Source organism: Elephas maximus, chromosome 25 (assembly GCF_024166365.1).
Source record: "Elephas maximus indicus isolate mEleMax1 chromosome 25, mEleMax1 primary haplotype, whole genome shotgun sequence".
Taxonomy (NCBI): Eukaryota; Metazoa; Chordata; class Mammalia; order Proboscidea; family Elephantidae; genus Elephas; species Elephas maximus.
In genome coordinates this window covers 40,279,957-40,306,190 of record NC_064843.1, presented here as the reverse complement: position 1 = coordinate 40,306,190, position 26,234 = coordinate 40,279,957, and the positions used below count along the sequence as shown (strand labels likewise).

General features: G+C 49.5%; 1 protein-coding gene across 1 annotated transcript in view; it reads left to right on the top strand.

Annotated features, from left to right (window-relative positions):
• Positions 1–23,223, top strand: part of LOC126067347 (translation initiation factor IF-2-like) — a 37,796-nt gene extending 14,573 nt beyond the window's left edge. Inside the window, exons 3-4 of the mRNA XM_049869146.1 lie at positions 5,665–5,803; positions 17,539–23,223. Of these exons, the coding sequence (XP_049725103.1) occupies positions 5,665–5,803; positions 17,539–17,596 (197 nt within the window). The 3' untranslated portion in view covers positions 17,597–23,223. The remainder of the gene's footprint in view (positions 1–5,664; positions 5,804–17,538) is intronic.
• The last annotated feature ends 3,011 nt before the right edge of the window (positions 23,224–26,234 follow it).

Genomic DNA, 26,234 nt, shown 5'->3' with positions numbered 1-26,234 from the left:
TGAAAGGTTGGTGGTTCAAACCCACCCAGAGGTACCTCGGAAGACAGGCCTGGCTGGCGATCTGCTTCCAAAAGGTCACAGCCTCGAAAACCGTAAGGAGTACAATCCTACTGTGCACACATAGGGTTGCCATGACTCGGAATTGACTTGACAGCAACTAACTGCAAAGGCAATTAAGAATAACCATGCCTTGCCCACGGTGCCAGTGGCCTGAGGGTCAGTTGCAAACGCTAATCCTTTAGGGTGACATCTGGGGCCTTTGCAGGTGGAGCAGCCCCGGCCACTCAGCTGGAGAACCCCCACCTTGAAGCTGTTGCCTACAGAAGTCAAATGGGTCTTTCCCCAATCCACGCAAGGCCCACACCTTCCCTGCACGACCTGTGAACAGCAAGGGGATTAGAGGGTGGGATATGGGCTCTGGGCCAGCCTGTGAGGGTCCAAATCCCAGTCCTGCCAGCTACAGGCAGCGTGGCCTCAGGTCAGTGACTTTTCCTCTCTGTGCTTCAGCACAGCATCTATAAAATGCAGAAAAACAAACAAACAAACAAAATAAAAACAAAGGAGAGCCTCTTCACAAGGATATTTTGAGGATTAATAGAAAAACTAAATCAAGAGTCTGGTAGATCAGAAAAAACAAACTCATTGAGTCGAGTTGATTCTGACTCATAGCAAACCTAGAGGACTTAAAAAAATTGCCCGCAGGGTTTCTAAGGCTGTAAATCTTTACGAAGTCCAGCAGAGTAGCTGGTGGTTTGAACAGCCAACATTCTGGTTAGGAGCCAACCACTTTAGCCACTGTGCAACCAGGACTCCTTCTGGCACGCAAACAAACAAACAAACAAAAACCCAAACTCGTTGCCGTCAAGTCCATTCCAACTTACAGTGACCCTAATAGAACAGAGTAGAACTGCCCCATCTGGTTTCCAAGGACTGGCTGGTGGATTTGAACTGCTAATCTGAGGAAGTATTTAATAAATGCTACATCACTTTCATTCCAATGCTTCCTATCCTTTAAGACAGTGTTCTACATAGTTTTATCTCATTATTTAAAGGTTTTCTATTTTTGTGTATATTCTATGAACTACGTATTTGTCCCAAAAGTACATATTTACAAATAAACAAATGTACATGTGTTGGGGTACCTCCTTAAAATGTTTTTACTGATAAAGTAATAAAAAAAAATTGAAGATCACTGTTTTGAAGCCCAGTGGAATTGATAGAAATACAAAATATCAGAGTTAGAAGGAATTTTTAAGGTCTTCAATTGCCCCAGCACTCCCTCTCCCATCCGATGTACAGATGTCTGTTTTACTAGATTGCCTCCAGTGACGGGGAGCTCACTACCTATCCACCAAAACAAACCAAACCTACAACTGTCGAGTCAATTCCAACTCATAGCTACCCTATAGGCCAGAGTAGAACTGCCCCATAGGAGTTCCAAAGCCATGAATCTTTATGGAAGCAAACTGCCACATCTTTCCTTCATGGAGCAAGTGGTGGATTTGAACCACTGACCTTTTGGTTAGCAGCCAAACACTTTAACCACTGCACCACCAGGGCTCCTTTCTTTTGTACAACCCTGGAAATGGTTTCCTTAAACCAGTGCTTACATGTGTTCCAGCTGTCTCTGAGCTCCTGCAGCACGACTGGACTGTCCCTTCCCCCCCACTACCCAGTCCACTGTGTCACAGCTCTGCAGGCTTCGTACGCTGTAGGCTGTGTGCATAGTGGGTTATGTGTCTAATGTCTGATGAAGGAGTGGGAGTGGGAGAGGTATGAGAGGGAAATGGAAGGGTGAATTTGCTGCCATCTTTATTTGGAGGGGACACTCAGTGCCGTGGCCCTGGGAGTGTGTTGGTCTGTGTAACTCCAATACATAACTACGTGTGGGTTTGTTTGCCTGTGCACGTCTGTACACATGTGTGAGTGTGTATGCCACTGGGTGTTTCACCGTGTGGCTGTGTCTCTGTGGGAGGGTGAGTGTGTGTGTTTGAGTGTGTGTGTGTGTATGGCTCTGCAAATCTCCATGTGTGCTGTGCTTTCTCTCTGTGTCTTTGGATGTCTGCGTGCTGGTGTGTGTCGCTGGGAAGCTGTGTCTGTGTCTGTTTGCATATGTGTGAGTGCTGCACACGTGTGAGTGTGCACTCAGTGTGAATGTCTGCATGTGGTATGCATGTTTCTCTCTGTGCTTTTGTATGTCTGCCTGCCTGGAGCCTTCCTCTGTGTGTGTGTGTGCGTCTGGATCCTCGTGTGCATGTCTCCCCTCTCCTGCTCAGCCCTTTCTGGGAGCCTGAGTGACTCCTGCAGCCCGGCTGACTTAAGGCTGCCTGACTGGCAGGCAGCAAGGGCTGCACACCCCTCTTCTCCTGCTCGGCTGTGCTAATCACTGGGTTACATGCAGATGGCAAATGTGCGGCTGCCAGGCTTGGAGGAGGGACCGTGGAGGGGGTGTGCAGATGAGCAGACACCAAGGAGTGAGAAGACAATTTAAAGGCAGAAAGGGGGAAAACAAGCCTGTTTGGCTTAGGAGTTACGGGGTGTGGGGTTCTCTCCAGAGGCGTGAATTTTATCAAGAGGAGGTGATGGCTGTGATGTTTCACTTTCCCTAATCAAGCTAGTCTTAGAATCACAGGATTCTAGACTCTCAGAATTTTAAATCTATAAATGCTAGAATCTCAGCCTAACGCAATTCTAGACTCTTAGAACCATATTCAGAGACTCTAACCCCCTAAGATCTTGGCATCTTCAAATGCAGCTCTTCTCATCCTTTCTCCTTCCCTGACTGTTCTTTGCACAGAATCATGGCCAAGGGATGACCTTGAAAGTTCATCCCGTCCGTCCCCCTGGCTCCGGGCAGGGCAGCAGAGAGAGACCCTGACAGCTGGGGCATTTTTACAGATGTTGAACTGGAATCTTCCCTCTGCAAGGACTTGTTGCTTGAAAGGCCTGTGTTTCATATTACCTGTCCCCCTCCCCCGACCTCTGCAGAGACTGGGTTCTCAGTCAAAGACAAAGGCGCCTATGTTCTCAGGATAGGTTTTCAGCAGCTCAGGAACTGGTGTAACAGGTTGCAGGTGTGAGGAGAGCGAAGGGGTGGACCCTCAGAGGAGCTCTGGCTGCAGCACGGCACGGGCACCGGCTTCAGTACCCAGCCTGGGTGGGGGTGGGCGGCTCACCAGCAGCCACATTCCACTTCCGCCAGGTCTGTAGCAGTGCCTCCTCCTCTCACTGCCTCTCAGAATGGCAGCTTAAACGGCCAGTCTAAGTCCTATCCCAGGGACCCTGGGAGCCATGGACTATCCCTGAGAGAGGTCGCTCCACTGTTCTTTGAAATCCTCCAGAACTCACCCAAACCCTTTAGTATGGCAGCTTTTCAGGCCTCATCTTCTACCCCTCCCATCCCTCCCTCCCAGCCACACGGGACTCCCTACTCACCTTGAGTTTACTTCTTGTCTCCAGATCTTTGCCTTTCCTTTCTGCCTTTCTTCATGGTGAAGCTCTTATTCATTTGTAGAATGCAAGCTCCTGCTGAGAGAGCTGTAAGGGCCATGAGAGAAAGATTTGATAATTTAATACTCTACTTCCTAGAACCTATAACAATTTTTGACACACAGTAGGTATTCCATGAATGTTTGTTGAATGACTAACTGATTGAATGTATCCTTCAAAGTCAGTTCATTTCCCCTACCCACTTCCAAGTGTTTCCTGGGGCCCTCGCTAAGCCTGGGATTACCTGTGGCTGTGAGTCTTTGCTTACTTTGCCTGTCTTCTTCACCAGATGGGGAATCCCTGAAACCCCACGTCTGGTCTTTCTTTCTACCTGCAGCCCCCCGTCCAGGGCCTGGCACCCAGCAGGTGCCCAGTCAATACCGGGCACTTGCCAGCAGCTTGACTTGATGACTTGAAATCCCCTGTTGGTCCCAAGTGCGCGCCGGTCCAAGCTGTTGGCAACATCTGCTTAGGAGTCTTATTTGCAGTTATACATTCCCATACTCTTGCCACTTAATATTTAATAAGCAGAGGGCTGGCCTTTTCCAGCAGCCACTTAAGCCCCTGATTGCCTCTCGTCTGAACCTGGCCCCAAGCGAAGTGGGGGCCACTCTGGGGTTAAGTATAAAACCCGTATCCCAAGTCTGGGGCCAGCAGAAGGCTGGATCCTTGGGGACTGGAGGAAGGAATGCCCTCCTAGTGACCTCACCAGGCAGGAGGCAGGTTGGGTACCGGCTTCAGCTGGCTCCACCTTGCCTCCTCTGCCCTGTGGGCTGTGCCTGCTCATACCCTCATACCCTTGTGGGCAGCAGAGGAAGAGACAGGAACTGCCAGTGGGACCTTCCCTGACTCACAACCAAGTTGGGTGAGGAGGAAGAATGGGGGATTCCACCTGGGCTGTGTCCCAGCAGGAAAGGTGGTTCTATCCTGTGTGGCTCAGCCCCCAGGAGCCAGAGCATTCACGTGGGGGCCCATGGCGCCATGAAGTAGGGTGTTGGCAGCTATGCCAGCCTCCCCTGGCATAAAGCTAGGGAGCCCTTCCAAGTCGGCTGTGGAAAGAGATGAGGCAATGGTAATGGCCTGCCCCGGATTGCCCAAGCGGATGCCCGACGCTGGGAAATCCACAGGCCAGGGGAGGCCTGGTCAGCACTGCAGGCTGACCTCAGCAAGGCTGCTGGGGCAAGAGGTGGCGAGGGACAAGGATCACCGTCAGCATGCTGAAGCCCTAGGGGTCCAGATCGGGGTCAGGAAACAGCCTTCACAGCCAGTCTTTCAGCGGATGTTGGAGGAAGATGCTGCTGGAATTCATGCCTGGGAATTTCAAACTTACGGGATCCCAGAGGGGATTTTACAGGATCAGCAGACTGGATTTCCTGTTCTTCCTCCACATTTTACAAGCCCAATGACCTGGGGCAAGTCCCTGCCCGGTGCTCATGCTGTCACAGCAGATGTTGGACAACATGACTGCCTGACCCTCCCACACTCCCCTGCACGGTCATCTGGTCCAGCCCAGGAAACTGAGAGCAGAAATGCCACCCTGCGTGACCTGCAGGGCTGGGCCCTTTAGAAGGCTGGGCTGGGTACTGATGGAGTAGAATCCCTGGCAGCACGAACGTGAAGCGCTGGGTACTAACCGAACTGGCTAATGGTTCAAACTCATCCAGAAGCACCTCGGAAGAAAGGCCTGGTGATCTACTGATGTAAGATTAGAACACTGAAAACCCTGCAGAGCACAGTTCTACTCTGAAACATACAAGTCACCATGAGTGAGAATCAACTGGCCATTTATCAAGCACTTACTATGTGCAAGGTGCCATGCTAAGCCCTTTACCAGCAATCACGATCTTATTTAATCCTTGTCATCCTTGTCCCCTCACTAGCCCTCACCATTCGCAGGCTGTGTTGACAGTACCTTTGGAACCCAGCTTCTTTCTGTCCCACCCAGCACTGCCCTCATCCAAACATTGCTCTTGCTCAGGCCAGCTCCCACCCAGCTCTCCTGCTCCCACCCTGGTCCCTCCAACCCATTCCCTCCCAGCAGCCAGGGGCCTTTGAACAATGTAAATCAGATCATGTCCCTCCCTGCTCTGGCCTTAGCGGCTGCGATGACACCAAAAGTAAAACCCCACATCCTCCAGCCGGCCCCGTGACTGGCCCCTTGTTCTGTCCACACAGAAGCTGTCTTATCTTCACTGCCTACTGTGCTTCAGCTGTGCCGGCCTCCTTTCTCGGCCCAGACGTGCCCGTGGAGTCTGACCCAGAGCCATGGTGCTTGCCACTCCCTCTTCCTGAGAACTTCCCCTGACAGCAGCAGGTAACTTGGGCCTCAGTTCGAATGTTACTAACTCAGAGTGGGCTTCCCTGATCACTTTCCAAAATACCCGGGCTCCCAAAGGGCCACATAAACCAGAGATTCCATCGGCCTGAAACGGGAAGAACTAGATGGTGCCCAGCTACCACCAATGACTGCCCTGACAGGGAACGTGATGGAGAGTCCCTGATAGAGCAGGAGAAAAGTGGGGTGCAGAACTCAAATTCTAGTAAAGAGACCAGACTTAATGGTCTGACTGAGACTGGACAGACCCCAGAAGACATGGCTCCCAGATTCTCTGTTAGCCCAAAACTAAAACCATTCCCGAAGCCAACTGTTCAGACAAATATTAGACTGGACTATAAGACACAGTGGCTACAACAATGAGCTCGAGCATAAAAACCATTGTAAGGGTGGCATAGGACCGGGCAGTGTTTTGTTTTGTTGTGCACAGTGTGGCTTTGAGTTGGAACTGACTCAATGGCACCTAACAATGTAAGACATAAAATGATACTGGTAAGGAGTGAGCTTCTTAGCTCAAGTAGACACATGAGACTATGTGGGCAACTCCTGTCTGGAGGCAAGATGAGAAGGCACAAGGGGTCAGGAGCTGGTTGAATGGACACGGGTATACAGGGTGGAGAGGAGGAGTGTGCTGTCACATTACAGGGAGAGCAGCTAGGGTCATGTAACAATGCGTGTATAAGTTTTTGTATGAGAAACTGACTTGAATTGTAAACTTTCACTTAAAGCACAATGGAAAAACACAAAAACAAAAACAAAACACCCCTGTTACTGACAGCCAGTCCTGTGTTATCCCATTTCCAAATTTTATAGCACTTATGGCCTTCTAATATTTTTCTTATTTATTCCTATGTCTCTCCCTCCCCCTCCCCCTCCTCCCACCCCGCTGGAACGTGAACTTCATCAGAGCAGGACCTTAGTCCATTCTGTTCCATGCTGGATCTTCAGAGCCTAGAAGGTGCCTGGCACATAGTAGGTGCTCCATGGAATTTTTTAGAGTATTGATTACATTGCCTTAATGGATGAGACATGTTCTTATAATTCCATTTCATGAAAGCTCTTACAACTCACCACCTTGTAGAGGGTGTAGTCAGGAGGCAAAGCCTAGTTTGACTGGCTCCAGAACTTCAGCTGAACACTGGGAGGCTAAATATCGGGTCTGAGCCCTCAGGAGCACAGAGCTCGGTTACAGGGGGGATGGAGGCACTGGCAGTGGTGGGCTAGGGTTGTGCTTATTGATTTTGCCCCCAGTGGGGTCACCAGGGAGACTTAGAGGTGCAGTGGTTAAGAGCTTGGCTGCTAACCAAAAGCTCGCCAGTTCTAATGCACGAGCCTCTCCTTGGAAACCCTATGGGGCAGTTCTACTCTACCCCATAGGGTTGCTGTGAGTTGGAATCAACTCGATGTCAACTGGTTTGGTTTTTTTGGGTCACCAGACTCAAGACTGGAATGGGGCTTCCATTTCCAGGATAGCAAGTCCTGGGGGCTGAGGGTTTAGGATGAACTCGGCTCCACACACACCTCTGTGTCCAGAGGCCACCCCTGCAGTTCCAGCTGAGCCTCCAGGTCAGCCCCAATTTGGTTGCTGGTCAGGGATCTCAGCCCCACCCCCTTACCACCCACAGTGTAGGTTTCCAAGGCTCCTTCCTTCTGCTGCAGTCGTTGCTACACACGTTAATGAAATAACAAGGCACTTCACTCATTATCTGATGCAAACACCTATTGTTGCCCAAGTCAGCTCTATAGCTCAGATCTCCCTGCAGCCCAGTGCACAGGGCCTCCTGTTCCAGTGAGGCAGGGCACAGGCCCCTAGGGGAACACAGCCGTGCCCCGCTGCACCTGCACCGGCAGTGTTCGGGGTCAAGGAAGGAGGCAGTAGAAGGTGTGTTGCTGAATGAAGGCGGGGTGTCCCAGAGGTGGGGTATGAGGCATCCCTAGGGGTAAGGGCACCAGCACTTGTTAGGGGCACTGTAAAGTGAAACGTAATAGCAGCTACTTTGTAGGCTGGCCCACTGGGTATTTGGCATGTGGAATCTTTACATGATTACATTTGTGATTCTCGTTGTGCAGACTTGGAGACAGAAGGCTCATTCAAGAGTGTCTAACCCTCAAGTGGAGGTCAAGGCTGGTCTGGCCCACTCTCTCTGCTCTTGTAACCACACCGGGACTTGACCCCACCTCCCATTCACTTCCTAAGGGTCTTATCCATTTGATCCCATTTGGACCCTATTTTTTCTAATAGTCACATATTTGTTGCTATTTTTAACTCCTGCCAATTGGCCTCCGAATCATGGTGGCCCCATGTACAACAGAACAAAATACTGCCTGGTCCTGTGCCATCCCCATAATTGGTTGTGGATCTGGCTGTTGTGAACCACAGGATTTTCACTGACTGATTTTTGGAAGTAGATCACCAGGTCTTCCCTTCTAGTCTTAGACTGGAAGCTCTGCTGAAACCTGCTTAACATCGTAGAAATACACAAGCCTCCAGTGACAGATGCGTGGTGGCTGCCCATGAGTGCATTGGCTGGAATCAAACACAGGTCTCCTGCATGGAGGGTGAGAATTCTACCACTGAACCACCAACCACCTCAGCCACTTATTAGCGTCTCTATTTTACAGATGAAAATGAAGAAGACTCAAAGAATGCTAGAAGGTTGGCGTCCTGCTCACAGCCACATTGTTAAGTGGGGCTGTGCCCATGCTGGGGAGCCCAGGAAGGAGGATGTATGAGGTGGGGGTGGGGTGGAGTAGGGGTGTTTCTAAAGCTTGTCCCCTTCGAAGCTTCCATCTCTGACCTGTGCCACTAAAACACGCCTGGCTTAGTTCACCTTTAGTGCCTGAGACATGTACAGGGCACTTGCCAGATACTGGGGTCATCCAGAGCGAGGGCTGTCATCCCCCAGTCAATTGTTTGAATCTCAGAGGACAGTGAGAATGGGAAGAGGAAAAGGAACGTTTGAACACAGGCAGGAGGAGAGGGGGTTTCTCAAGAAGAGGGCTCCTGGAATGGGCAAAAGCTGGGAGGCTGGACAGTGAGGGGTGCCTCAGAGGCGCTTCTGTGCTTACATTCTAGCTGGTAACCTTATCCGGCCTCAGCTGGAAGGCCCACCTCTACGCTGATGACTCTCACTCAGGTATCATTAGTTTCTTTGTGGACAGCCCCCTGGGTCCCCACAGGCACTCAGATGCAGCACGCCTGTTATGGACTCACCATCTCCCCCTAGCCTGCTCCTCCCGGTGCCTTTGTCTCCTGGTTGCCGACATTTTCACAAACCCCTTTCCCTGCCGCCCTCTCCTTCTCCATAGCTACCTGGCCCCAGTCCTGTCTGGTTTGCCCCAGAGTGTCCTCCTATCTGCCCCGTTCTCACTGCTACTGCTCAGTCCTTCTGCATCCCTGAACCTCTAATCTTCCTGCCTCCAGTCTCTCTGTCTTCAATTCAGCCTTGTATGCTACAGGTCCAAAAACCCAATGCCGCCGAGTCGATTATGCTACAGGTCAGGCTTACGAAAAGTAAAGACTGTCATCTACCCTCCAGGGGCATTGTGGGATGCAGTCCAGGACTTTAAGGCCTTTCTAAGTCACCAAATTCTCCCCCACCCACCATGTGACTGTCACATGGCATTTCTTTGAACAGGCTTCCAGGTCTTCATACTTGTGTTTCCTCTGCCAAGAACACCATTCTCACCATATTTGCCTGGCTGGCAAACTCCTATTCATCTGTGAAAGCCTAACTCTCCAGGGCCTCCTCTAAGAAGGCTTTTCCAACAAGCTCCCTCTTCTGGGCTAGGGGTCCGTTTCCCATGCTTCCCCAGCTCATACAGCCCCCTCCATTGGTGCACATGTCTACGAACTGTATGGCCTGTGCATGCTTCTTGGTTTCCCACTAGCCTATAAACTGGGGAGGGGTGGTGGAAAGTCAGCTGAAGATAGGACCAGTAAGAGGGTAGGCTCTGGAGCCTCCACCTGGATTCAAATTCTGGCTCTGCCACTTTTTAGCTATGTAATGTTCTATAAGAGAACTTAAGCTCCTTATTCCTCAACTTTCTGGGAAAAATTATAATATTAGCCCTTCCTTGGGGCCGTTTTAAGGATGAAGTGAGCATGAAACACTTAGCAAAGGGCATAAAAACCAAAACCAAACCTGCTGCCGTTGAGCTGATTCTGACTCACAGCGATCCTATAAGACAGAGTAGAACTGCCTCATAGGGTTTCCGAGGCTGGGATATTTATGGGAGCAGACCACCACATCTTTCTCCGGTGAAGCAGCTAGTGGGTTTGAACTGCCGACCTTTTGGTTAGCAGCCAGCAGGGCTTCTTCAGCAGAGGGCCAAAAAAAACAGCAAACCCGTAGCCGCCCAGTTGATTCTGCATCACAGTCCTATAGGTCAGAGTAGAACTGCTCAGGAGCGTTTCCAAGGAGCAGCTGGTGGATTCAAACTGCCAACCTTTTGGGTAGTAGCAGAGCCTGAACCCCTGTGTCACCAGGGCTCCTTCAGCAGATGGCCTAGCACCTAGTGAGTGCTCAGTAAACCATGGTGACACCTCTGGATCTTACATAGGCAGCTCTGCTAAAGGTCTGTTCACCCAGCCAATAAAAAGCTGTTTTTTTTTTTAATCTGGGTCAGAGCTGACTCTAAGCCAGTAGTTCTCAAACTCAGATGTGCATCAGACCCACCTAGGATTGTGTGGAAAGCGTAGGCTTGCCAGGCCCAGCTGGTCTGGGTGGGCCTGAGGACTGGCCTTTCTAACCTGTTCCTGGTTCTTCTGGTGCGGTGTCCCGTGGCCGGATTCTGAGGGTGATAGCTCAGGGCTCTGATGTGAATCAGCCTCACTCCTGGTGGCCAGCTCCTCCTCACCCCCACTTCCTGCCCTTTCAAGGAAGCTTTGGGATATGGCAGAGCAGGTGAGGTCCTGCCTCTGGAGCCAGGGAGCTTGAGTTCAAATCCTGACTTTCCTCTTCCAGGCAAGAGGCCTCCTCTCTCTGTGCCTCTGAGAAGCAGAGATTCCACCAGTTCGCACCTCCCTGGTGAGGGTGTGATGAGTCCACACTCAGAGATGCCAGAGAGCAAGCTGGCCTAGCGAGTGCTCAGCAAGCTGCGCCCGACAATACCTTCTCCCACAGCAGTTTGTCTTGTGAGGGCTGCTCTCTCTCAGTGTTTTATTTTCTATTGATGGATTCCAGCTCATGTGCAGGGCCTGCACCTGCATACAAATGCCAAAAGGGGCTGGGCCTGCCCTCAGGAACTATCCTCATCTGCTCTCAGCCAAGCACCAGGCTGTGAGTTCCCAGCAGGCCCGGAAGGCCGGGACCACCATGCCCGCCCGGCCTCCCTTGGCACAGCCAGAAGCAGCCAGGCTGCTGGCCCCTTTGAGAGCCAGTGTCCCCGTGAGAGAGTGGCCACTGGGAAGTCTTTGGGGGACTTGGGAGCAGCTGGGACAATCAGTTGCTGTTTGGGGGAGTGAGGTTGGCAGGGCCCTGCCCTTGGCACTGAGCCCCTGCCAAGCCTGGGCCTAGTTTCCCACTGCCTACCAGTCCCAGGGCCCTCAGGGAGGGGGTCCAGGGGAACTCACTGTCCCTTCCTTCAGAGTCCTTGCTTCGGTGGAGGAGGCCTGAGCCATCGTCAGCTCATGGGCAGCAGATTTGCACAGCGTGGACATGCACTAACTTGGCTTTGCTGTCTGCTGGGCTCCGGGTGGCATGCTTACAGCCAGCCCTCACGGATGCCTGGGTGATGCCTCTGCTGCACTGCCAGGGCTCTGTGCAGACATGGGGATGCAGACAGCCTGGGTTGAGCCCCTGTAGCTCGCTTGTTAACTTGGGGTGGCCCTAATCAAGCCCTTTGGCTGGGGAGACAAGGATGCACAAAGCAACCTCGCCACTCTCCTGCAACTTCCGTTCTTGTGTAGGGAGACAGGAAGAAGAGCTGGTGATAGTGCGTTGGGCAAAAGAAAGCCAGGTGGGGGGATTCAGTCCCAGGTGGTTCCAAAGCTGAAGTGCTCAGCTACTAACAGAAAGGTTGGTGGTTTGTATCCACCCAGAAGCACTAAAGGTCACAGCCATTGAAAACCTTATGGAGCACAGTTCTACTCTTACACATATGGGGTTGACACAAGCCAGAATCCACTTGACAGCAACTTGTTTTTCGAGCGGGTTGCAGGGGATGGTGCAGGAGCTATTTTAGCCAGGGTGATCAGGGAGGGTCTCTCTGAAAAGGAGATATTCGAACAAAGACTTGAAGGGAGTAGGAGAGTGAGACATGATGATATTTGGAGGAAGGGCATTCAGGCAGAGGGAACAGCATATGCAAAACTGTTGAACGGGAAATGTGCCTGGCATGTTTGAGAAGAGCAGGGGAGCCAGTTTTGCTGGGGCTGAAGATGGAGAGGAAGGGAGAAGGCGATGAAGCTGGAAAGGTATAACCCAGGCAGTGGTACCACTATTATCCCCATCTTACAGACATGAAAACTGAGCCCAGAGAAGTCAAGTAACTTGCCCCAGGCCACACAGCTAGTAAACGAAGGTGCTTGGCCCAGGACCCTAGGTCCAGAGCCTCCTATCATAAAATAACACCTCTTATCATTATGATACTGAAATGCTGTATTATAAAATGCATATGGCATCTTGTAACCAGCAAGACTGGGCTCATTGAGAATTAGTTATTTGTTTCCCCTTTGTCATGGATTGAATTGAGTCCCTCCCCCCACAAAAAATACGTGTCAACTTGGTTAGGCCATGATTCCCAGTATTCTGTGGTTGTCCTCCATTTTGTGATTTTAATTTTATGTTAAAAAGGATTAGGGTGGGATTGTAACACCACCCTCGCCCAGGTCACATCCCTGATCCTGACGTAAAGGGAGTTTCCCTGGGGTGTGGGCTGCACCACCTTTTATCTCTCAAGAGATAAAAAGGAAAGAGAAGCAAGCAGAGAGGTGGGGACCTCATACCACCAAGAAAGCAGCACCAGGAGCAGAGTGCATCCTTTGGACCTGGGATCCCTGTGCCTGAGAAGCTCCTCGAACAGGGGAAGATTGAGGACAAGGACCTTCCTCCAGAGCAGACAGAGAAAAAAAGCCTTCCCTGGAGCCGACTCCCTGAATTTGGACTTGTAACCTACTAAGACTGTGAGAGAATAAATTTCTCTTTGTTAAAGCCATCCACTTGTGGTGTTTCTGTTATAGCAGCACTAGATGACTAAGCCACCCTCTTAACTGCAAACACACTTCAGCGGGGCTACGTGTTGGGCACCCAAATCTGGAGTCCAGCAAGCCCGGGTTTGAATCTGTGCTAGTCGCTGGGGTTTTCTAGGCCTTGGTTGTCTTATCTGTAAACTGGGGCTCATTCTACCTCCTTCAGGGGCCTGGTGAGAGGTGAATGTGCTCGAGACTTGGTGGCTCAGTATACCGATGTTCACTGCAGCACTATTCACAACGGCCAAAAGGTAGAAACGACCTAAATGCCCATCAACAAATGAATGGATAAACGAAATGTGGAACACATATACCACGGAATACCACTCAGTCATAAAGAGAAATGAAGTCCTGATACAGACTACAACATGGCTGAACGTTGAAAACATCATGCTGAGTGGAATAAGTCTGTCATAAAAGAACAAATATTGTATGATTCCACTTCTATGAAACATCTAGAACGGGCAAATGTACGCAGACCAAGGATTATTAGTGGTTACCAGGGGCGGCCCAGAGGAAGGGGGAAAAGAGGGCTCACTGCTTCAGAGAAGCTGAGTGTCTGTTAAGGGGGATGGAAAAAACTGGAAATGGATACTGGTGATGGTTGCACAACATGCTGAATACAGTTAATGTCACTAAATTGCACATGAGAAGAATGTTGAAACAGCAAATGTTTTGTTACAAACGTATTTACCACAATTTAAAAAAAAGGCTTGTGAGTGATTAGAAAACATGTACACGTCCTCCCTCCATTCCTGTTCCCTGGGCCTCTGAAGCTGTGATTCTCTGACCTCGGAATGGCCGTCCCTGGGCAGCAAGTTCAGGAGGAGGCCCCCTCCCTGGGGATGCCCAGTCTGCTGGCCCGGGGAGAGGGCGTTAAACAGGGCTTCCAGGTGGTTCTGGTACAGGGGCAGGAGGACTACTCTGGCACCGGCTGCTGTAAAATCGTGTATAAATGAGAGAAGCTGGCATCCCTTCCTGTTCCCTTCCCAGGGCTCTGTCTGCGTTTCTTTTGTGGCATCCATCACGCTTGTAATTACTTGTTTAGCATCTGTCTGCTTCTCTGGACTGCGCACTGTCTCGTTCTCGGCTGGCCTTGTTCATGGATGGGTCCCCAGCACCAAGCAGCCTGCCTGGGGCGCAATAAATGTTTGCTGGGAAAACAAACAAGCAGACGCCTGGCTGATGGAATGAACGCACGGACGCTCGCTGGAGCAGCTGGACTCAGTGTACCCCCAGGGCCCGGGCTCGAACACTTGCTCTGCAGCAACTTCGTGTGTGATCCTGGGCCGGTCACCATGTTCTCTGGAAAATTTAATTGATTTGTGAGCGAATGAGGGGCAGAGGATCTGGAGAGTTCTGGAGGAAACTGTGGGAATGGGTTACAGTGAGCAGGAACCACTTGAGCAAAGGCAGGGAGGCCTGAAGCCATACACAAACCTCCTTCAGGGGATGGCCAGCTGTCCAGGGGTGTGTGTGGGGGAGGGCATGTGTGTGTGGTGTGCTGCTGTGTATGGGAGTATTGTGTGTCTCTGTATGAGTGTGTGTATGGGTGTGGTGTGTTACTGAATGTGATGTGTGGTGTGTGTCTCTGTGTGAGTGTGTATTTATGAGTGTGGTGTGTTACCGTATGTAATGTGTGGTGTGTGGTGCCTCTGTGTGTGTGTGTGGTATATGTTACTCTGTGTGAGGATGGTGTATGATGTGTGGTGTGTGCTCTGTGTGTGTGTGAGTGGTATATTACTGTGTGTGAGGGTGGTGTGTGATGTGTGGCGTGTGTCTGTGTGTGAGGGAGGTGGGTGAGGTGTGATGTGTGTGTTGTATCTCTCTGTGTGTGAGTATAATGGTGTGTAGCTTAGTGTGTGTGAGGAAATCGGGGCACTGGGAGGGTAAAGCACTTGCCCAATGGCTCTCATCTGGTGGGGTGAACGTTACAGCACCCCCTCACCCAGAGTGGCTTCTGAGCCAATGCTCTTATTCCCTACTATCCCCAGTCTAACAGAGTGCCAGACACTGCGTGTCCAGTGGCGACGGAGACAGACACAATCCCTGCCTCACAAAGCTATGGTCTGAGGGGAGATGCAGGCAACCCCAAGGAGGCAGACTTACGAAAAACATTCTGCAAGTTGTGAGAAGGTTGTGAAGGAATAGATTGAGAGGGTGGGGCAGTTGAGCAAGGGGACAGGGCGGGCTTCTCTGGGGAGCCTATCAGGCTGACCTGGGAGCCTTGAGTCCAGGCTGGAGGGCTCAGACTGAGGCCTGGAGCCTTGGGGAGCCTGGGGAGGCCTGGAAGAGGACCTAAGTCCCCTGGCCAGTGGTGTGCTACAGCAGCTGCAGACCCTGGGCCTCTGAGATGGAGTAATCCCCAGACAGTGCTCACTTCTCCTTCCCTTCCTGGAAGAGAAACCTCAACCAGGGTCAGGCAGGTGTCCACAGCTCAGTTCAGTAGCTGGTGTGTGAATGTGTGTGTGTGTGTGTATATGCGTGAGCAAGCATGGCTCACAGTGGACCCTGGGCCTCTGTGAGGAGAAATTCTATCATGGAAATCATTTGGCGGCCCTCAGGTGGCACAGGGTCACGTAGTAAACTGGCACTAGAATATTTTGAGCTCGCAGTAATGAAAGCAAACGGCAATTTGGCGTGTCTTCAGGCTTGAAAGCCGCAGCTCAGCGTTCAGTCATTGGCGGCTGTTATTACCCACCACCAATGGGGGCTGCTGCTCCCAGACCGGTGAGGGAGAGGAGGGATCAGAGAGGTTAAGTGACTTGCCCAGCGTCACAAGGGCTTCAGTAATGGGAGGGCAAAGTCCAAGGCACAGAGTTTGATCTCTCCCCCTCCCCCAAGGCCAGCTGCTCCCCCGAATGTATTGGCTCTGAGCGGTTCCTAAGCACTCGTTTCCATAGCAGCAGAGCCATTCCCGCACAATGGATCCCCCCATTTTCCTGGGCTTTGCCGCAATGGGGCTGCATGGCAGGAGATGAGCCCTGTTGGGGGACTGCCGGGTAAAGGCTGGGAGGAGTGCAACAGGCCATTTGAGTGGTCGTGGGTCCTCCAGCCCTTGCGAAAGGGCCACTCTTGTACAATTCTTCCACTTCTGGTTTGGTGTTGGGTCCACCTTCAGATAGGTGGTGGGGAGCAAGGAGAGAGGCAGAAATATGAAAACACCAGGATCAGAGAATGAGAAAGTCAGAAACCAAAGACATTATACAAAAGACAAGAGAAAAAAATGGAAGGAGCTTGCACTATTTTCCAGAAAAACTATTCCATTTCATCTTTACAGTCTTGGGAGGGGGGTTCTATTCATCCCCATTTCACAGAAGAGAAGACTAAGGGCAAATGTGTTCTTAAAGCATAATTCAAGAGTGTACTCCTTATTGGGGGCTGGGGGTGCTGGCTGCAATGAAGATTCCTGACCCCCTCCTGAAGCTCCAGAACTAGAATCCCTGGAGTGGGGCCAGGAATCCATCTGCAGGGAGTTTTCTAGAGAGTACAGTTTGAGGAGATCCTGTCAGGATGGCTGCTGTGTTCTCTGCTTAAGTTTATGCAGCGCAGAAATGCAGAGCCAGGATTTAGGACCCAGAAGAGAGAGAAAAAGAGAGGAAACTGACAAAGAGAAGCTTTCAAAACAAGATAGAAATGCCTCCTAAGATATGGCAGAGAGAGAGCAAGAGAGAGAAATGAGACAGGAAAGAGACACCCGAGAGAAGAGAGCAGTAAGCTGGCATAAGAGTGAGCTTGTAATGAACATGAACTGTCTGTCACTTTAAGTGCAGCCCAACATTAATTCTCACAGCACCCCATGGAAGTAGGTCCTGTGGCTCCCATTTTCTGGAGGAGGACACTGAGGCACTCAGAAGCAAAGTGGCAGAACCAAGCTTTGAACCCCAGTGGCCTAGCTTTGGAAGAGATCAAAGCTTTATCCACCAGGCTAGGCTATGGGAGCGAGGAGAAACCAGCCAGAAAGCCAGCCTATGAGAGACAGGAGAGCTCACCCTCTGCCCCGAGAACAGACCTCAGACAGCCCCAGGCAGGAGCCTGTGCTTGCTGTAGGCAAGCAGAGGGCCAGGCTGTGGGGAGGTGCAGGCTTGTAGCCTTTCTACTTCCATTCCTCCATCCGGTGAATGGAGCAGGGGCTTAGATTTGAGTTCAAACCCTGGCCCCACCACTTATTAGCTACATGACCCTGACAAATTACTTGACCTTTTTGTTTCCCAGTTTCCTGTCTTGCAAAATGTTCACATTAAACAGGAAAGGTTTTCGCAAGGCCTTGTCTGACTCGGTATATGAGACACGTGGTGAGTGCTTAGTAGCAATTAACTGTTAGGAAGTACCTAAAAAGCCCAGGAAACATATAGAAGCTCTCAAAATGGCGGGTTTCTTGAGGCTATCTTTGCTGGGAACTGGAGTGGGGATAGGGAAGACTCCCAGTGAATCCTGCTCCTTTCTGAGCCCAGAGCAAGCCTACCAAATGCAGAAGCTTGGAATACAAATAATGGCACTCTCTCACCCCCTGCTGCCACAGGCCCTCAGACCCCTGTGAGCCTCACCAGATTACATCCATCTGGGAGCCCCTGAGCTGAACCTCACAAGAGCTCACACTCAATCTGCTCCGCACAGATGCTGCTATGGCTCTGATGGGCACCACCATGTCCATGTCCATCGGACACCTGCTGGACACTCTCCAGGTACTTGGGCCCCCCACCTCCCAGTGCAGCTGAGGCACAGGAGCTGAACCAGCTACACGCCTCACCAGGGAGGAGCGATTCCTTCCATTTTACAGATGAGGAAACAAAGGCTCAGAGAGGCAAAGTGGCTTGCTCCAGGCCACACCTCTGGGAAATGGTACAACCAGGACATGGCCACTTCTGGCTGTGCTCTGATGCTTCCAGCAAGCACTTATTGAGCCCCTGCTGTATTGTAGGTGTTGACAATCCAGTGTGAACCTGGTCACTCCCCATATCTCTCCCATGGGCTAGGGGGCAAGGCAGAGAAGGAAGGAAGTCCTTCCATGCAGAATGATGGGGCCTGTGGCAGCAGCTGACCTTCACCAAACATGTGGAAAACACTAGGCAACTCCCAAGGGTGTTTCCTATATTCACCCATGGTCCCTCTGCCCCTCCTCCTGCCCCCAGCCAATGGGAGAATAACTGGGGTGGTGGTGAGCACCCCCCACTGGCCCAGCCCCTGCCCTCTGGCAGGGTGGTCAGGGGTTGCTGTGGGAAATGGGAATGGGAAGAAGTGAGGAAGTGAGTCCTCGTGACAACTGGGCATTTTTCCAGTGGTGATGAGAGGTAAAAGTTTCATGTTTTTACTCTTGTGACAATACAGGCAAATCAAAAGTTTGAGTTTTCATGAACCTTGTGGTCACGCCATGCTGAATTTTATGCAATTGGAGTCTTAGGATTCCAATTGCCATGTGAAGGTGGGTTTTCAGTATTCCGTTATTATTGCCCCCATTTTACAGGTGAAAAACACTGAGGTACAAAGATTCTAAATAAGGAAGATTTGAACCTGGCACTGTGACGCCAGGCCTGTCCCTAACCCTGCATGATCCTGCTTCTTGGTTCTCTGGGGTGAGAAACACAGGGGGGATGAGGACCAGCCTGAGGCTTGGGCTGCTCCCCAGAAGAGGTAAGGTCCACTCCGAACCCTGAAGCATAAGCAGGAGTTAGAAAGGAGACCCTGGGGTAAGGGGATTGAGAAAAGTGTCCCAGCCTGAGAGAATGGCACACAGTTGGGTAGAGGTGGGAGCCCACAGCTGCTGGGTGGAGCCAAGGGTGGCCAGAGTGCAGAATGGAGGGCAGGAGCAGCTAGAGATGGTCCAGAGAGGCTGGCCAGAGCCTGCCAGCCCCTCCACGTGTTCTGCGCAGTGGAGGAGACAGCTGGACTCTTGTCTTGTCACCTGGGTTATGCTCTGTTAGCAAAATGAAAGTGAGGTCACGCCCTCCTCTGCTCAGAAGGCTCCTGGGCTCACCGTTGCACACAGAGGAAAGATGAAGTCTTCACAGTGGCCTGCAAGCCTTGCGCCGCTGACTCCCGCTGCTCCTCTGACCTCACTTCCAGCCACCCTCTCCCTTGCTCACTCATATCTTGCCACCTGTTCATGGAACATGCCGGGCACACTCCGGGCCTTCTGCCTGTACAGCTATTCTCTGAGATATCTACATGGCCTCTCGCCTTGCTGAAGTCTTTGTTTAGACAGGGCTTTCCTGACACCCTAGTTAAAATTACATCCCTCTTTCTCCACCCCCATGCCCACCCCCAGCACTCCCTATTGCCCTTCTTGGTTTAATTATTACGTTTTCACAGCACTTACCACCATCTGATAACCATGTATTTTACCTTTTTATTTGTAGTGCCTGGCAGCCCCTGTGATAATGTCAGCTCCACGAAGGCAGAGGTTTTGCCTGCTTAGTTCACTGCTGTATCCCCTGTCCCTAGAACAGTGCCTGGAACATTGTCGATGTTAGTTCCTGTTGAGTTGGCTCTGACTTGTGGCAACCCATGTACAACAGAGCAAAATGTTGCCTGGTCCTGCACCATCCTCACAACCATTGGTATGTTTGAGTCCATTGTTGCAGGCACTGTGTATTCTGAGTGTCTTCCAACCTAGGTGGTTCGTCCTTCAGCACTAAAACCAAAAAACAAACCCAGTGCCTTCGAGTCGATTCTGACTCATAGCGACCCTATAGAACAGAGTAGAACTGCCCCATAGAGTTTCCAAGGAGCGCTTGGCGGATTCGAACTGCTGACACTTTGGTTAGCAGCCATAGCACTTAACCGCTATGCCACCAGGGTTTACTATGTCAGACAATATTCTGTTATGATCTATAGGGTTCTCACTGGCGAATTTTCAGAAGTAGGTAGACAGGCCTTTCTTCCTAGTCTGTCTTAGTCTGGAAGCTCTGCTGAAACCTTGGGTGACCTTGCCGACGTTTGAAATATCAGCGGCTTAGCTTCCAGCATCACAGCAATACACAAGCCACAACCGTATGACAAACTGACAGGTGGCAAACCTGAAACACAGTAGGTGCTTCATAAAAGTAATTGTTGAATAAATAAAAATAACAGTGATGCTCTCATTTCTCTTCTTTACTTTGCAAGTCATTTTCTTATTTTACAGATGAGGAACTTGAGGTTCCAAGAAGGCAAGTCGCTTACCCAAGGTCACGTAGCAAGTAAAGGCACGTGGTGGACACTTAATACCCAGCCTATAAGCCCTCAGGAAGGAAGGACTTACTGCCCAGCTGCTGGAGGGCAGTCAGCAGAGACCCCCCTCTGGGGATTGCACAGCTGAGGAGAGCTGCCTTACCTGAGGTCACAGTCCCTCCCCAGGCAGCACATGTCCAATGACTGACCCATGCAGGGGCCAAAGGCCCAACCCAGTCACTGACCACTGTCCTAGGCTCTGCAGGGGGTGGGAGAGAAGCCCAGTTCTCTGAGCCCCATTAGGTGACAAGCCCTGGGTGGGCTGCATTAGCCCAGCCAGCCCATCCTCACAAGATCTGCAAGGAGAGTATTATAATTGCCTCATTTTACAGATGAGGAAGAAGGCTCAGAGAGGGGAATTGACTTGCCCAGTGTGACACAGTTCCCGTTTGCTCTGACTCCAGCAGTAGCATGCTGCCTGGCGGGGGAGTTGGTGGTTCCAGAAGCAAAAATGATTCAGCCCTATCGACCATCTGCCCTGGTAGCTGAGCAAGAGCTGTGTGAGCTCAGAGGACCGGGTGCTCCATGTGGGCCGGGCAGTTCGCAGGGCTCCCTGGGGGAGGCAGAAGCAACGGGGCCCTAAAGAGTGAGTCAGATTTGGTTAAGGGCAGAGACAGGGATGGATTCAAGGTGGAGTCACTGCTGTGCATGGATGTGGAGGCAGAATCCTCATGGCCTCCTTGGGCAGGTGCTTAGAGTGGTTGGTTGGACAGAGCATAGGGTTCAGCTGAAATGGAGGGAGAGAGGAAGCCTACTGAACTGAGGGCAGAGTAACAATACCAAAAAAACCAAACTTGTCCTTATGCTGATACCAACTCGTAGCGGCCCTATGGGGCAGAGTAGAACTGCCCCACAGGGTTTCCAAGGAGCAGCTGGTAGATTCAAACTGCTGACCTTTTTTGGTTAGCAGCCAAGCCCTTAACCACTGTGCTATTTATTAGGGAGTCCCTGGATGGTACAAACGGTAAATGCTCAGCTACTAACTGAAAGGTCGGTGGTTCGCATCCACCCAGAGGCACCTTGGAAGGAAGTCCTGACGATCTACTTTCGAAAGGTCACAACCATTGAAAACTCTATGGAGCACAGTTCTACTGTAACACACATGGGGTCTCCATGAGTCAGAATCAACTCAACAGGGTTTTTTTGTTTTTTTAACATTTATAAAGCAGTTATCAAAAACCAGTGGTTTTCAACTTTTGGGGGCTCTGGCACCCTTTATACTCTTTTTAAAAATTATCGAGGACCCCAAAGAGCTTTTGTTTATTTCAGTTTATCTATTGATATTTACTGTATTAGAAATTAAAATGGAGACACTTTTGAAACACATTCCATTAGTTGTCTGAGCGATGACTTCATCACATGTCCTGGGCACTCCACTGCACACTCAAGAGAAAATGGAAGGGAAAAGGGCAAACGATATCTTAGAATTATTATGAAGTTCTCAGGGACACCCATGGGGACCCTGGACCATGCATGGAGGAATATTGCCTTATGCACCTTACTTGTATTAACTCATTCAATCTTCCCAACAACCCTTGAATGTTGTTAGTAGTAGTATCATCTCCCATTTTATAGATGAGAAAACTGAGGTCCAGATAAGCATAGCAGTCCAGAGTTTCCGTGCTAAAAAGGTGGAAGAGCCAGGATTTGAATCCAGTCAGTCTGGCTCCACAGCCAATGCCATTTATTACTACCTTGGGTGGCAAATGGTTAACACGCTCAGCTGCTAACTGAAAGGTTGGCACTTTGAGTCCACCCAGAGGTGCCTTGGAAGAAAGGTCTGGTGATCCACTTTAGAAAAATCACATGGAGCATATGATGTTCTACTCTGACGCACATGGTGTCGTCATGAGTTGGAATTGACTTGGTGGCAACTGGTTTGGTTTTTGGTTTTATGCTGCTTTGACACCCTGGCTCCCTCCCCAGGTGAGGAATTTGGACTTTATCCTAGGAGTCTTGGGCTAAATCCCAGGAGCCTGTCTCCAACGAGTAGGACTTGGTGCAAAGGGTTAACCTTTACTGAAATGACATTTCAAACGCTAGAGATGCATCAGGCATCCCACACCTACCTCCACGCCGTAGCAGGGGTGATAAGTCTGCTCTCACAGCAAAGCCTTCAGAGTGTTATTTTCTGAAGTGTGGCCTCACCCCTATGACAGCCCAAGCTCCCTGGGACTGGGGGCTTCCTCTGAGAAACAGTTGGTCCCCACCACTGCCCTGTCCTGCCAGCACCCACTGCCTCCCCGGCCTCCTGCCAGCCAGGACAGGAGTGAATTTGACTTTCTGCAGGGCTGGGGGGTAGTGTAAGTCCTGCCTAAAGTCTACCCTCTTTCTGGAAGCCCTTTCCAGCTCATACATCTCTACTTAGCTCATATTTACTCTGTGGGTATTTTTTTATCATGTGCCATGCGGCTTCAAAATTAGAACCTCACTTAAGCCTCACAACAATTTTGTGTATCTGGTCATTTTGCAAATTCCATTAGTCAATATTTTTAAGATTGGGCTTTATATTTTAGAGGAGTTTTAGGTTTACAGAGAAATTGTGCCGGAAGTACAAAAAGGTCTGGTCCTTTTGTTACAATTGATGAACCAATACTGATGCGTTAATGTTAACTAAAGTCCACAGTTTATGTAGGGTTCACTGTGTTGTATATATAGTCCTACAAATTTTGACAAATGCATAGTGTCCTGTGTCCACCATTACAGAACCATACAGAATAGTTTCACTGCCCTAAAAGTGCCCTGTGTTCTACCTATTCATTCCTCTCCCTCTCCCTGGCTCCTTAGCCTATGGCAACTGCTCATCTTTTTACCGCCTCTAGAACTTTGCTTTTTCCAGGATGTCATGTAGCTGGAATCATACAGTATGCAGTTTTTGCAGACTGGCTTCTTTCACTTAGAAATATGCACTTAAAGTTCTTCTATGTCTTTTCATAGCTCTGTAACTCATTTCTTTTTATTGTTGAATAATACTTCATTTATATGGATGTACCACAGTTTGTTTATCCGTTCACCTACTGAAAGACCTCTTGGTTGCTTTCAATTTTTGGCAATTATGAATAAAGTTGCTATAAACATTCTTGGGCAGACTTTTATGTAGACATGCATTCTCAGCTCAGTTGGGTAAATACTTAAGAGCTCAACTGCTGTATTGTGTGGTAAACCTGTTTCTAGCTTTGTGAGAAAGTTCCAGACTGTTTTTCAAAGTGGCTGTGCCATTTTGCATTTCCACCAGCAATGGATGAGGGTTCCTGTTGCTTCATATCCTTGTCAACATTTGCTGTTGTCATTGCTTTGGACTTCAGCCATTCTCCTAGGTGTGTAGTAGTATTTTATTGTTTCAATTTGCAATTTCCTAATGACATATGAATTTGAGCATCTTTTCATATGCTTATCTGCCACCTGTATATCTTCTTTGGTGAGGTGTCTGTGCAGATCTTTTGCCCATTTTTAAGTTGGGATGTTGGTTTTTGTATCGTTGAGTTTTAGGAGGGGTTTTTTTTTTTTTAATTTAATATTTTGAATATGAGTCCTGTATCAGAGATGTGTTTTGCAAATATTGTCTTTTCATTCTCTTAAGAATGTCTTTTGGAAAGCAGATGTTTTTAATTTTAATAAAGCCTAACTTATCAATTTTTGTTTTTTTTTTATGGATCATGCTATTGGTATGGTATCTAAAAACCCAAGGCCACCTAGATTCTCTCCTATATTATCTTCTAGAAGTTGTATAGTTTTGTGCCTTACATTTAGATCTATGATTCATTTTGAGTTAAGTTTTTAAATTAATCAATATTTATCAAGCACTTACTATGTATCTGGTTCTAAACTAGGTATCAGGTTCTAGACACAGTATAGAGGAAGAAGACAGATAAGGTCCCACCTCTTGGGGAGCTTATGGTCCAGATGGAGAAGACAGACAGACAATGAAAGACGCAATTGCAGGCAGTGTAAGATAAAGGGAAGCACAGGGAAGCTTAATAAATATTTTTGGTCAAATGGAAAGGCCTCAGACACTCTCAGGATAATTGCTCCCAGGTAGCTCTCCATGGTGAGAGTCAGGGCAAGATAGATGCTGTAACAAATAACCTCCAAATCTCAGTGGCTCAGCACAATGGATGCTTTTTCTCACTCATGTCACAGTCCAATGTGAGTAGATGCCTCACAGTCATCCAGAGAACCAGGCTTCTTCTGCCCAGCGGCTCTGACATCTTTTGGGGTCTTGGGTCTTCTGGGTCTTCTGTATCCCCCACAAGAGGAGAGGAAATGATAGGGCATGGAGGACTGTGTGGGAGGTTTTATAAGCAGGCTTGGAAGGGACTCACACCAACTCACTTGGTCTGTTTGGGGGTGCAGAATGGCTCCAACAACCTAGGAGCGAAGTTGAGAGTGATGTCAGCATCCACTTAGCAACTCCACCGGATAAAATCAATGCACAAAAGGTGATTTTCCTAAACAATGAGAGTGCTTAGGAAGGGAGCATGGATTCTGAGTGGCCACAACCTCTAGCCAGTAGATGTCTATTGCAGTATGCTAGTCAGAATTGTTTCAATTTCAATTGACCAAAACATAACTCAAACTCACTTAAGAAAAAAGTGAATGTGTTGGTTCTGGTAACTAGGAAGGCAGTTTCAGGGATGGCTGGATACAGGGTCATCGTTTCTCCTTGGCTTTATTTTAAAAGCAGGCTCTCAACATGTGGTAGTGAAGGTGGCCACTAGAAAATGGCCCTGGACTCATGTGCTTCAAGATCAGCAATGCCAGCAAGAAAGATGGTTTCTTTCTCCTATGTATCATATATCCATGTATAGGTCTATATACCAATCCCAGAAAAATACTTTAGCCCTACAAGGGTCCATGACCACGCTTGTTTAGGGAGTGATGCATTGGTGGAAGCCCCATGAAGCCCACATGAGTGTGGGAGAGGGATCATTTTCCTAAGAAGGGACTCAGGCAGATAATACCATTAAGTCTACTTCTACATGGGACCTTACTAGGACATTCCAAAAGTGTTGGGCCTATCACACAGTCCTAGATGTCAAAGAGAATGAACTTGAGAAAAAGAGGTGGTTAAAACCTGTGTTAATAGCCAATTTCCAGGAGCCAGGTATAGACCATATGATTTTAGGACGTCAGCATATGACTTTTTTTTATCCCCCACTTGAATTCAGAAACAGTAGAAGTAGACCCAAGAGTCAAGAGATGAAGACCAACATGTCAGTTCACTAGAGACAAAACCATTTAGAGAACATGACTTGGCATGCACCTAAATGGACTTGCTAGCACTGACCTTCAAAATGGACAGTTGTACCTTTCCAGTTAGAGTCCTGGGTGGTACAAATGGCTAACATGCTTGGCTGATAACCAAAAGGTTGGCAGTTCAAGTGCACCCAGAAATCCCTTAAAAAAGGCCTGGTGATCTGAATAAATCAGCCATTGAAAATCCTATAGACCACAGTTCAACTCTGACACACCTGGGATAGTCATGAGTTGGGCTCGACTCAAGGGCTGCTGGTTTATCTCTCCAGTCACAGGTGGATGGACAAGCACAGATCACTCCCCTCAGACCAATAGGCAGGCTGACCTCCCATGCTGAGAGAGAGTTTACCCCTCCCTCCACACTTATCAGTAAATAAACCCAGGATTGGTGCTGTGTTGAAAGTCCCCCATGAGGAAGCACAGAGCCATGGAAAGGTCACACCCCCTCCAATAGTACACTGCAGTGTAGGGTGAGGCCAGGACCTGAGACCCCGGTGCCTGGTGGGTACACCCGAAGGGGCACAAGGAAGCTACTCTAAGGGGGGAGCTCCTGGTTCCCGAGGAAGAAGATGAAATTTGTGATAAGCAAGGAGTCAGGGAAAGAAACACATTTGTTTTCTTCCTTTTTCAAAATGACTATTCAAATAGTACAATCCACTGTGAAAATTTTAGAAAAAAAAAAACAGAAAAGAATTGCAAAAACACAAGCCACCTTCACTTCCACCATCTAGTGTTATCTGTTGTTGCATGTTG